Genomic DNA, 14,066 nt, shown 5'->3' with positions numbered 1-14,066 from the left:
AAATTCATTGGCTCGAGGTTTGTCGCGAAAAGAATGCGTCGTCATGGTAACAAATATGAGATCTTCCCGAGCAAAAAAGGCTTATGAAACAATGTATTTAAAAACCTCAATTTGTTATCGTAGGTAATATTTAGAAGGAATTATAATGTTAAAATAACTATGACTAGGCTTAATGACGAGTTTTCGTCGAATTATGGTAGCGAGGCGCGAGAGTTTTCTCGTGAGTTTTGCCGCTTTAAGACCCGCCCATTTCTACGAGCTTCATCACGGCCGTAACAATCTTCCTTAGACATTCAAAGTGTATACCTATATAGTTTCCTGGTTAGACTAATACACTTAAGTTAGGCCTAATATCTTCTAAGGTCATTATACAAGGTGATCTGGTTATAAGTGTAAGAGGTTCGTGTATTCACTTGATGATATAAATTGTACTGTTTTAGTACACAATAAAAAAAAAAATTTCATTTCATTTCATAATAAAATATAGGCTGCTTAATAAAAATAATCGTCTTCGCCAAATATCATCACCGACTTCAAGTTTTATAATCAGCAGCGTGTGACGAATTAAATCAAGCGCTTTCGAGCAGTCTAACGAAACCCCGTGTACATCCAGCAGGCTGCCTTCATCGAGGTTGGAAAACCATTAATGAAATAATAATAAAGATGTTAAATACTGGATCGATGGTTGATGGCATAATTCAGTTCTCGTTTTTGAAATTGTGAAGCTTCTCGTGAACTATTGACTTGACTAACTAACTTTATTGTAGATGTAGGAAAAAAATGTTCCCCACTCCAAAATTCAGAAAACTGCATAATAATCAATTGAAAGAATATAAATTGTTAATTCAAATTATCTCTTAACAGATTCCGCGACATATGTTTTCAGACAGAACAAAAAACATTAACCAAAGATTTAAATTCTTTTCTGATTAAAAAAAATTTATTATATAGTTTAATTCTAAAATTTTATTTTAAATTAAAGAACTAAATTAAAAAAATTAATTAACTAGGAAAAGGTAGAACCTAAAATGAGACAGACTTACTTATGTCATACCCATTTTTTACGATGGGTCCCTTCTGGTGGCCATGATTTAGACCCCTGTATTTTCTTTATTTTCTAGTGGTAATATTATTATGAGTTTAGTACAAATAATAAGAACTTAAAGAAAAATTACTACAGAAATATAAAACGTTTTGAATATTAAAACTATGACCATCGTTAACCAGAAGCATTGACATAACGTCAGCCTAGTTTTTCTCCAAAGCCTTATAATGTTATGATTCGTGCAAAGTCCTTCAGAAACACTGATGGGTACTTCTGTTAACGAGAACATTCTTGTGATATCCGCTCCTACTCGCGAAATTTTATTGAACGGCGAAAACGTTTCTGCTGTCTTTTCTCTCTTTTTGATCGGCACAATTTTCGCCCCTCACTTTTCGCTCATAATTGAGCAGATATATTCTTATTCCTCTTATTACCGTTTGGCGCTTTTTTTAATATATATTTTAACGATTAATTTCGTTCAAAATGGGAAAACCAGCCTAAAATGTGCTCACCCATCCCTGTTCAGAAGGAAGCTTTTGCTATAGCCCGTTACCTCTAAAAATTCGTTTAAAGCTTTGAGTTTTCCAGCCCTGAGCGCGAGAACAGCTATTACTATTTCCATCATCGTTTATAACGTAACTTTATTACTTGAAATTTTATTGTCTCTAAATACTTGAACATTTTACAAATGGATAAAATATTACTTATATAATCAATTATGTAATCAAAATATCGATCTGGTATAGCAAATAAACTAACCTATATAAGTATCTGTTTTTATTTAGTGTGTTCTAATTATATTGTTGATCCAGTTTACCACAGCGGATACTTTCGTGTAATATCCATAGACTCCATCTAAGCCACAGTTTAGGGAAGTGCTAAAACTGACGATGCCAGTCTGGGTCCAATAGCTACTTCCATCTTCGTGGTATTGATGTTTCATGAAAGGTCCACCGCTGTCTCCTTTGCAAGTATCAACTCCTAGAAGTTATAAATATATGTAAATATCAATAATAAGGCATCACCTTAGGTCCAAGGGATATAGAGATTTTAATGGCTTTATTTCAGGTGACCCGGTTAAATTGCTTAGAATGGTGGTAGTAAATTGTTTATGCCACTCGAGCTAACAGATTCCTACCCTCACTTTTAATGCTCAAATTAAAATTAATAAATAAATGGGCTTGGAATTTACAAAACCGTCACTGTTCCTTTAAAACTGGACTCTATCCTGGGAGTGAGCAACGGATTAGTTGGTATTTGAGCATGCGCAGAGACCGTTGTTTCTTGTCGTCAAAAAACCAATGCCTGTGGTAAACGTTAATCGCGAACCCTAATAGAGCACGGGTGTTTCCTTAATCCAATCTGTACAGTTTTGAAGAATAATTTGAATCTTTTTTATAATAATGGTAGGCTGTTGTGTCCCAGGCTGTTCAAGCTCAGCCATTAGGAGCCCCGATGTATCCTATAATACATTCCCAAGTAATGAGCAACTGCGTAAGAAATGGATTGAGGCGACCATCTTAAATTCATATGAAATTAAGATTTCTGAGAAATGAAATGTAAGCCTGTGTCTCGGAAGGCTTTAGGACAGAAACACCACACAGAAGCAACCACAAAGAGTATAGTGATAAAGTGCCAAAGTACTTTGGGATTAATTTCAGTTATCATTGTGTGGCCGACGTTTCACATGAAGTCGAAATAAGCAGAACAGAAAATCATGTCGAAGTACCTTAATGATAACAAACGAAATGGTAGGTTGACTAATTTTAAGCTGAAATTGCCTTTTAAAAATTTACAATGTATATATCTACAGTCATAACTACGGCCTAAGGTAAGGTAATGCTTCTTTAACTGAAATCATGAAGCTGCAACAAGATGAAGTATTCAGACTACGCAATACATTAGAGCACCATGAAAAAGTTTAGGCTCTGAATCAGTCTTTAATTGCCGAAAATGAAAATCTTAAAAGCACAACACAAGGTGGTTGACGAATTTGAACAAAAAATTCAAATAATTAAATATAAGTAAAATACCTAATACGTCGAAACCAATCTTGCAACCTGGAAAAAGCTACCCAGAGATTATCTTTGCAAAAAACTTAACGTTCTCCTTCAATGCTGCAATTTTACACAGGTTGTCCAAATCTGGAAAGCTTTAATGATTTGTTCGAATTCATTGAACCAGATTTTAAACAGGTCTAACTTTACACAGGGGCTGCAGGGTGTAAAAGTTAATCAAACCGATCTGAAACGGACAATATTAGCTGTCCTATGATTTAACCCTTTAGAGATCATTTATTTATGGTATTGGGTCTCCTTAAAGTAGGGCTCATTGAAGAATATGTATCCTATCGTGTCCATGTGTAGATATCAACTGTCTCTAATATATGCATTACGTGGTACAATTTCTTGAACTATAGACTGTCAAGAATACAGATATGGCTTCTCGTACTTAAATAGACGAATTTATGCCTGAGAGTATCTGAAGACTCGTCTCATTGTGGAGCATCTGAATTATTTTTTGAAAAGCCAAATGATTTTCAAACACAGAGCGACTCGTGGTCTTCTACAAGACGCATAATACTGACAAAGGACTAATAGGTGTTTATTAGTTGGGTGTCTGATTTAGTACCTGGACGCATGTCTGCCAGAGAACTAACTAAACGAAGTGGTTTGTTAAATTTACGTGAGAGGGGAGAACGCTTAATGAGTGATAGGAGCTTCGTCATTGAAGAGCTATTGAAAGATAAAAATAAGTTATACTGAACATGGTACCTTTTTGAATATCAAAATACAGCTTTCTTACAAAGAAGAGATGGCTACTAGAGAAATAGCCAGCGTACGGATTTATGTCGAAAGAGTCAATCGAATAGTCAAATAATACCACCTGTTATCTTCCATTTACCCTAATGCAAAGCATAACCAACTTACTAAAGTGTGGGAAATTTGTGTGTACCTTGTAAATTTTTGTATTGAGCCTCTACTTTATGTCAATAAGGGAAAACCTGATACTGTTGTTTCCAATAGTAACGTTGATTAAGATTTCCAATGAAAATAAAAAAATTAATTTAAACAATCCCACATGCACCAATAAAGAAATTAGAAGGGTAACCTTTAAGCTATTTTTAAAATTTATTATCAAAAAAAGCATTTATTTCAAAAAATTCATTTTTTCTTCACGTAAATTAAAAAGAAATCCAAGATTATAAATTTTTTGCTATGAATTTTACAATTTTCATACCACAAAATTTGTTTAAAAATTTTAAGTTTAAAATCAGGAACTTTTGTATAAAACAAAACAGGTAAATCATTAAAAAAAACAAGATTATTATAACTTTTTAACTATCATTTTTACAAATTTCATACCACCATTATCATTTTAAAATTTGGTTTTTAAAATCATGTACGTCTTTAAAAATGTCAGTTTTAGCTATTACTTTTTAACGTTTTAAGGTACGATATTCCGGAGCAACGTAAAGAAGTTAAGAAACCATATTTCGTAAAAAAAAGTAGTATCGAAATACCGTCTTTCTCAATGTGGCTTCAGAGTGAATCGCACAACTTTGGTTTTAATAGCACCACCTTTCCATTTTAATTTTTTAAAAGAAATTAGCACTTTCTTATTATTAATAGCTTTGTCAATGCCTAAGCCAAGCTCCTGGTTTTCACTTATGTCTACATTTCCACAAGTCTGTGGCCCTCTCCTTCTTCAAAGACTAAACGGTTTGGAGAAGCTTCAAACATCGGAATTGACAGATTGACGTAGAAACCTTCGGAATAAGTAGTTAAGTTTTGGTAGATTTCTTCGTATCTCATATTTGCAGTTTCATTTCTCAACCCGGCTCGAAAATACTTATTTCTGGACAGATCAGCGCTGCTAAATATTGCTTTCAATAACGCTTCATTTACAAAGTTAGATGGGGATATTCTTTCCTGGCTCTCAGATTTCCACAGTTTAGAGTTAGACGGCTGCCGGGTCTCAATTTTCAATGTTATTGCATTTTCAAGCGGTAGTTTTAGGCTATCAAGGGTGTTTACGCTAAAGTACGTGAAATGAGCGCAATAACATACTCATTATCTGGTATTTCTTGTAAGCCTTTCAATATAGGAATTTGTGGCTCTGTAGGAACTGTTAATGTTCTAGTTACCTGTTGAGTATGATGCACAAGCGCATCAGCAGGATAGGAAGTATTTTTTTCTTGAATGCGAGCCAAAAACGACCGTATTTTTGCGATTAAAATCTTTACGTTACCAAACTTTCAATGCAGAGAGAGATTTCACGTTCATCTTCTTAAAGTTCTTTTTTATTCTTTCCAACTGCTTGTAGCCTTTCTGGTCTTATACGCTCGTATCTATATTTTAAAGGAGTATGCCTTATAAACTCAAACTAATTAATGTCTTCTTAAAGAGACTCCTTTGTGCAGCAGGTGCACTCCAGGTGCACTCTAGATTCGGGTCTTTTAAGGCATGCTTTGTTTTCGGAAAAAATGTTTAATCCAATTTGCAGTTCAAAATAAACCACAACACAGCTCCTTCATGCACATGTTTACATGCTCCTCCAGATGCACAGAAACGCTTACATCAACCCCGTTTGCATACTTTATTTAATATCTACATTGTGTTTGGAATGTAGCGTTAACAACTTTTCTGGATTAATAAACTGGTATTGCTTGAGCTTGATTGATCTGGAGGACAAGGAGTGGAGCCTGTACAGGCTGTACTCAATAACAGTTCCGATACCTTACTGGCCTTAAGCACCCTATAATGTTAAGCGCTTTTTGGCTTTGGCATTCCTATGGTGTTTGGATTTAGAATCTTTAACTGCTTAGTACAATTTCTAATAGGTAACGCAAACTTTTTAACACATTTCTTCTTCACACTAATGTTAACAGAAATGAACTTATTAAAAACTACTTTAATGTTTTATTAGATAGATAATTAGCTACTTACTTTGTTGTCCATTTCAGAAGTTGTGGTGAAATCGTTAATAGATAATTATAAAAATATTTTTTTTAATAATAATCAGCTAGGCCAATACCCAAGTCACCATCCTAGGCCCAAATCATCGAGGGACTTTCAATGCCTTAACAGAGAGTGTAAAGATTATGAGAGGCGTCTCTCTTTCAAAAAAGCGTACTAACTTTTTTTTTCCCAAAAATGTCCACTACTACCGTAAGAGCGATGGCGCCACCAGTGGCGCCGTTCTCACAGCGCGTGCGTTTCGATGTTAGGTTTAAAAGAGACGCTAAAACTTTCCAGATTTTTAATGCTAGTTTTACAAGGTTTTTAAATAATTTAGTAGGTCTGGGGTATATTCTTTTGTTTTAAATTGTAAAATATCGAAAACAAGAAATCCTTGTTTATCTTTTTTTAAGTTTCCAAAGGAAAAAGCCTGGTAAATTCGCATTTTCATTAGATAGGCTTATTGGCATATTAACTTAATATAAATTTTAGTTCTATTTTGTGGCTGAAAATTGTAAATAATGATGGACTTACAAATAAAACTACGGAATATTTACACGTTAACCATAGAATTTGCGCGAATCATTTCATTGATGCCAGTTTCATGAATATTAGAACTAAAAATAGGCTCACACCATCCGCTGTGCCAACAATTTTCAGTCTTAATGACTCTACACCATTGGAAATTTCAGAAAATGGTAATTTCAATTCAAGCCTTGCTACTCCTCTGGGAAGATCTAAATGATAATTTTGGTTTTTATTAACGGACAGGATTAGCCAAGATTTTGTAGATAATTTTCTTGGATCTATAAGACAGAAAGGAGGCAACCGTGATCATCCCAATAGACAACAATTTCGAGCTGCATACAGGGCTGCCTCTGTAATAATCTCTTGAAACCACCGGATTCTAATTGCATTGATGATTTGGATGAGTTCATTTTAAACATTGACACTTTTAAAACCGCAGCTCCAGGACCGGATGAAGATTTCTCCAATTTTGAAAATCTTGTAGTCTCGCAAAGCCAGGGGCAATGTTCCGATGAAGTCTTAGAATTTTGTAAATCTATTGAAAGTCCAAACCTGCTAAAACAAAATGTTCTTAGTTACATTTCAGAATATCTAATTCACTGCTGCTACTCAAACCTTCAATGCTCTTCTTGCATAAGTCAACTGAAAAAATACAATCCAATTGTTGACCCAACAAATCTGCTCTTTTACTTTTAAGCTTTCAAACCAGCAAAGAATTCTTCTATCAGCTGTTCAGCAGCCTCATCGTACCAACTGATAGTTTCTTCAAATTTGTAACGGAGACAAATGAAGTATTTGACACCAGTTTTAAGCTTTTATCGCACATGACAAATATTAAAGGACGTTTGGAGAGATTCATCATTCAAAGAATTGACAAGAAATATTTTAAAGCTAATGAAGATTCTCCATGTGCAACTTCTTACCAAAACATGATATCTTTTTTCATAGAATTCTGCATACATAGTTCCCTTAAAAAACAAGATCTCAACCATGAATACATGAAAACCCAGAAAAGATAAGTTAGGAAACTGTTAAAAATACAATATTAATCACATTTTACCAACTTCAATGTTTCCTCGTATTTTTTAACTTATACCGCTCTGTTCTCGTTAAGCCTCGGCAATTTCATAAAATTTACAATGAATTTCCTTGGTTAATCAAACAAATTAATTCTTTTAGTATCAAAATATTATAAATAGTCCGCTTTCTTGTACTTACGTTTCTTTATTTTTCATGGAATTGAATTTTATTAATTTTAAATTAGCATAATTCAACTATGTTTAACAGCCATGACTGATGAAAAATACTTTCCGGATGTTTACAAAATTTAAAAATTTTCCAGTAGCGACATCGTGTGTCGGATAGTATCGTAACCTCTCCTATGGGCGCGTGCTCTCAAAATCTTGTACGAAATTTTAACGTTACGGGAATAGGAAGAGACGCCTCTCATAATCTTTACACTCTCTGGCCTTAATCAGCAGTGCCGGGTTACAATGCGTAGGAGGGTAGTAACAAGCCCTTCATGTCACTCGAGCCAACAGCTCCCTACACTAACTATACCGTTATCCTCTACAAGTTCTTATGAAAAGGGGAAACCGAAGAACTCGGAGGAAAATCCGTTATGTTATTGGGCCCTCCAACTTTTTGGTGAGTCGAAGTCTTCAAAAGGCTCAAACTCTCATTTTAAAATCTTATAAAGCATAATGAACCTGAACTGTGTTTAAATATCAGTCCTTTTCCGCCAATTTACATAGTAGTAAAAAGTACACATGCATTCGGAGAAGCTACGCTCCATTAAAAATTAAAAACCTTTCTCCAGACCCCTTTTCGTTTCTCTTTGCCGCCTCTAACGTCTAGAACGTTCCTACGCCCTGTACTGCCTTACAATCACAAAATACTAAAAGAATAGACCGGAAATAGATCTTTATTATAGGAAAGTATGACTTAGAAGTGACGTTTCACTGACATTGCAGCACTCCTGTTAAACAAGTGGGATAAGTTTAAAAATTATAGAAAAACCTATTGGTAGGAAACCTAAATAGGCAAACAAATAGTAAAATTGTTCGCGGTGCTTTTGAAGTCCGCCCACTTTGCTCTTATTTTTAGCTGTTTCCCAAATAACGCGCTTACACACACGGGCAACCTCTTGCGCAATTTCACCCCAGGCTTTCTCTACATCTTCTCTACTTTTATAGGTTATGACCATGCCCATTTCTATATTTACCAAACCATTGATAAGGGCTTGTAGTTACCTGGCACTAAAATTTTGTTGCCTCTTTTCTCCTGGTTTTATTTTTCCCATATTTTTGCCCGAAAAAACTTCAAAGTGAAATTAAATGTTTAACTTGAAAAACAGCTATCACTCTCTACTGACAAAATGGAAGTTAAAACTAAAAAGCTGATAATCATTGCTTCAAAACCCGTGTATTTCTATTGACTAACAGTTTGGTTTCGCTTAAACAAAAACAAATACCAATGTAATAGACTCGTGATTTACGAGGACGCATAAATTTACTTTATCGTAAATACTCGTTCTTGATAACGATCCTAAGAAAGTTACGATTATTTATAAAATGTCCCAGCACGGGGGTCTAAATTAAAACTAGGAGCTCAGACTTTATAGAAATGCGTTTTACCAACCTTTCGTTCCTCCGGCACAAAACATATTATGGGTTAATGTGAAAGGGCTCTCCTCTAACCCACTCGCGCATTTCTTTTCGGGTACTACGTCCAACGCCACTTCTCGCAAATCTCGGAATATTTCATTTTTCTCAACATCTTCGTCCTGGAACTTACCGAAGCCAATTGCCCACCCCGCACTTTTCTCCGCGTAAAGCGCAGAATCCTTCGGTATATCTGAGAACGAGTTTTTATATATTAATATATATATTAAATATATTGGTTGGTTGTCTGACCTGTATCAGCTGGACTAAGACACACTGGTCTGATGCGTTTCTCATAATCTGCTGGTTGTTCCAGTTGAATGAGCGCCACGTCGGAATCAAAGGTATTGAAATCGAAGTCCGACTTCGGGGTAAAGATTTTGTACGATGAAATAGACTGAGTATATTCGTGATTATTGTTCTTAGTGTAACCTGAAATATGAACACTTTCTTAAAGCAATTTACTCGAGATAGTTCAAAAGTCGCATCATGACTTAGGCCTAAGGTGGTGCCTTGGGTATTAGCCTAGCTGATTATTATTATTATTATTATTATTATAATAATACACTCAATTCATTTGCAAATGTATCCCATTATGGGGTAGATTATTTTACGAGAACAGCTTATTTTATTTTTTTTTAACAAATTTACAGATATTTTGAAAGCCCACAATATCAAAACTCATAAGAATGTTTTTAAATAAAACGAATAAAGTAAATGGTCTGGCTCATTAATGTTTTAAAATATTGTTTTAGAATCTGGCTTAACCGGAAATATTTTGATAGCACCCTGCTAAATATATTCGGTGAAAATGTCACCAATTAGCTTAAACGTAATCATCTCAACGAACACGTGTTAATCTGGGCCATAGGATGTGTAAATCTTTTAAGTTAAATATTTTTCTGAAGATGGTACAAAATAATGACTGGCTGATTTGTGGCTAAGCTGGTGACTTCGCTATTACCATAGCTGATTGACTGGCTGCCTTGGGCCTAAGTTAGCAAATCTTTATTTTTTGTATGGTTAAATTGTAAATGGAACAAGTATAAATATTACCACAAGTTGGCTAAGCATTATTATTAGTTCCACATCGACATAGAACTATATTTAATGACCAACTATCTGGGCCCTTAGACCAACTTCAAATTCTCATTTCCTATTTATCAGCTATACTTATCGCCCTAAAGGCTTCATAGATATCTAATGCTCAAATTTCTGGTGCTCCGATGACTTCAACGGGTAAAGAGATCGAAACAGACTTTCATACCCGATGGATCAAAGTATTGTATTTCTAAATCACCTCACCGGTAGTTGATCAATCAAAAATTGGTCCAAAAATATTTAGCTCCACTCGAAATACATTTCGATGTGGAAATAAAAAGTTAAGTATTAGTTTTCAAAGTGTAACTTAAAATGCTAGTAATTGAAAACTGTTTTCCAATTCCTAATATCCAGAGAAACAAGGAATCCCGGAGTAAACTATAGAAACGGCACTAGATACCCTGCCGTGAAATAAAAAAATAGTACTCACCCAGTCTGACTTCAATATCCTTATCTCCCCGCTTTGTCCCATTATCGTAATACATGCAATGAGCCGCAGTGAGAACCCATTTTCGGTCAATCAAGGAACCACCGCAAAACTTAAATAAAGGAAAGGGTTTTTTTGCATTTTAAAATACAAACTTTTGTCCACGAAAAGGTAACCTAGTTATTATTCTTATAAACTAACTCCATTTATGAACGGTGACTTGACTGATGGCCCTCGTAACATAGCCATCCATGGCCAATAGGTTTCGGTTACTTTCCCTCCGTATATTCTTCCGAGGTCTTTTGATGCATTTCGTACTACTTCAGTTTTAACGGCTAAGCCACATCTTGAGTAGTCTGAAATACAATTTTAGGTTTAGTTACGATAGCACGTTCTATTAGTTCTTAAACAAAATTACTTAAATTTGCTTTTGTGCGCGAATTGGACAAGAGTAGAATCTACTTCGTACATATGGTTAATTTGCATTGTTAATTACATGTTTGTTAATATTGCGTTTTAATTTTTGACCCTTCCCGTCGTCAGAGCTGCTCAGAACCCTGATACCGGCACTGAAAGCGATTTAAAGCACGTATGTCCCTACCAAACGCACACGTAGCTTTGTTTGAGTACCGTCGTTTTTTCGAAATGTAATATTTTGAAGTTTCTTCAGTCACTTTAGGATTTACATGGGATAAATTGTAACTAGGCGAACTTTTATCGTACAGGTTTATTGAATTTTATCTTACTTGTAAACTATTTAATGGTGGAGCCTAACGAAACTTTTCACGTTTATCTGAATTGGTGTTGACTTAAGGGTTATGAATCTGTTACAAAATTAAAAGACAAGTAATTTCCTAGAAAAAGATTAGCTGAACAAATATCGTATGAACAATCGATTTTGTGAAATTTCAGTTTGAATGATATACATCAAACTAATGGACTTAACGAAATGAGTTAATTTTTAACCATTAAAAGAGGCAAATAGCGTTTAAGTTCTTAAACACTAAAAAGTATGTGACTTTTAGGGTTCGGCAACCCGTTAAAATTAACGTAAAAATGACCGGTTAACTATGATTAGCCTTAAAAAAAATAGTTAATTTTCTTCGGTTATTTTTTCTTTTGATATAGAAAAGATAACGTTTTGGAGATTATTCTTTGAAATATATTTAAAAAAAACAATTATAAATGGTACCGCGCCGATTTTTCTAACTTAATCAATATGTGTTAGTACGTTTACGTTTGTTAACAAGGAATTTACTTAAGCATTTATAACAAAACATTTCTTATCGATTTGTTTTTCAATATTGGTACAATTATTTTACCCTGCCGTTAAAAAATATTATGTTGTTGTTGTTAAATGAGTTTTTGATTAATTGTAAGAAATAGGCGATCGGTTAACGGTTTGATAAGAATAGACCGTCGTATAATTTGCACAAAATTGTTATTTTATAACTAAACGTGAACCGTTAACCGATAGAACGGTATTTAATATTTAGGTCGCACGATAATAAATAATTTCAATTCAATTTTATTTTCGTTTTTAATATATTAAGCGTCATCATAGCCGAGATTGTTTCTGCATGTAGGTTTTCTCTGGTTGGTGTAATTAAATTTTTCTGATGGAACCGATGTCGCAGGTATAGCGAGGTAATCTCGAGCCATTTTGGCAACTGAAGGATAACTCTTTTCATTTTCCCATAGTCAAGATTTCAATTATACAATGTAACATCGCTTGTTTGGAATTGGATACCATTATCTAATCTTAGGAAGTTAAGACACTAGGAAACTAAGAAACGGAAAATCGCACGGCTTCGACGGAAAATCGCCACCAATTTATCCCATTATTCAGAGCAGGGGCGTAGGAACCAGGGGGGGCAGGGGGGGGGGCAATGCCCCTCCCTAGAATTTTGCTGGGAGGGGCAACTAATGTTATTGCCCCCTCCAACCTTTGGTCAGTTGAAATCTTCAAAAGGCTCAAATTATCATTTTAAAAGCATATACAGTTTATAGAACCTCAACTGTGTTTAAATTTCAGTCTTTTCCCGCCAATTTACATAGTAGTAACAAGTACACATGCATTCGGAGAAGCTACACTCCATTAAAAATTAAAAACCATTATCCAGACCCCTTTTCGTTTATCTTTGCCCCCTCCAACTTCTAGAACGTTCCTACGCCCCTGATTCAGAGGGGGAGGTATAGGACTATAGGGAGATAGGAGTGTGACGTGACCCGACGTCACCCATGCTATTTCAGATATATATAAAACATTTCCACCCACAATGGCGCAAGCAACGAAGTAATTTTTTATTATATTTGTCCGCCGTTGGCATGTTACTTAGTTTTCGATGTCTTGCTCAATACAGATTAGATTTTGTTTGTCATTTTTATACTAACCTACCACCATTGTAAGAGTACGTTAGTGTTGGGCGGTTGTAGGTCATCTTTTAAATATTTCAAAATCTTCGATCCACGGACTATCCGAGCCCGCCGCTTAGGGTAAAAGGCATATATTCCCTCAGTGTCGTGACTGTCGTCAACGACTAAAGGCTGGGCATTGGAATTTTTAGAGGTCGAAGCTTGAGCGGTCGAAGCTTGAGCGGTCGAAGCTTGAGCGGTCGAAGCTTGAGCGGTCGAAGCTTGAGCGGTCGAAGCTTGAGCGGTCGAAGCTTGAGCGGTCGAAGCTTGAGCGGTCGAAGCTTGAGCGGTCGAAGCTTGAGCGGTCGAAGCTTGAGCGGTTGAAGCTTGAGCGGTCGAAGCTTGATTGGACCTTCCTTCATAGCATGTATTCAACACGTTCAAAATCATTGCCTTGAAAGATTTGACAGTAGTTTTATCATAATTATTTTGTAGAAAGTCAATCTTCAAGGTAGGGTCCAAGGCTGTAATTGTTCAATAAATATGTTATTGTCCCTTCTTAAAAACGGCCCGTGTTCAAAAATAGTTCCCAAAAAAATGAAATACGACCTATAATTGCTACAAATCGGTATATATCCGAAAAAGACGGCCTCGCTAAATACAGTTTTATCGTCTTAAAGGGAATATAAAGTTTTCTTCGTCGAAGACTTCTTTTTCGTTAACTTTTTCAAATATCCCTGCGCCAACTTTACCGTCACCGCCAGCCATGACTTTAAACTCGTATTCTCCAGTTTTCGTTCCACGACTACCTATTTGTTATCTCTCAATTCTAGCCTCTCCGTCAACTGCTGTAAATATTGTAAATACTGCGACCTCCACAAGTATCGCCCACCGCAACGTTCCTCCCGCTTATCGCTCACTTGACCCTCTGACTAAGCCTTTTGACCCACCCGACTTGGCGCCTTCCCTAATCACTTCACCTCCCA

General features: G+C 35.4%; 1 protein-coding gene across 1 annotated transcript in view; it reads right to left on the bottom strand.

The window, feature by feature from the left end:
• Positions 1-1,211: 1,211 nt before the first annotated feature.
• The window catches only part of LOC149952581 (complement C2-like), a 39,384-nt gene continuing 26,529 nt past the window's right edge, over positions 1,212-14,066 (bottom strand). Inside the window, exons 15-19 of the mRNA XM_090168631.1 lie at positions 10,927-11,081; positions 10,729-10,837; positions 9,450-9,629; positions 9,175-9,390; positions 1,212-2,026 (exon numbers count right to left, since the gene is read on the bottom strand). Coding sequence (XP_090024757.1) covers positions 1,827-2,026; positions 9,175-9,390; positions 9,450-9,629; positions 10,729-10,837; positions 10,927-11,081 — 860 coding nt within the window. The 3' untranslated portion in view covers positions 1,212-1,826. The remainder of the gene's footprint in view (positions 2,027-9,174; positions 9,391-9,449; positions 9,630-10,728; positions 10,838-10,926; positions 11,082-14,066) is intronic.

This window comes from Leiobunum rupestre, chromosome 3, assembly GCF_980474605.1.
Source record: "Leiobunum rupestre chromosome 3, qqLeiRupe1.1.hap1, whole genome shotgun sequence".
Lineage (NCBI taxonomy): Eukaryota > Metazoa > Arthropoda > Arachnida > Opiliones > Sclerosomatidae > Leiobunum > Leiobunum rupestre.
The sequence above is the reverse complement of the archived record's forward strand: the minus strand, read 5'-3'. Positions and strand labels throughout refer to the sequence as shown.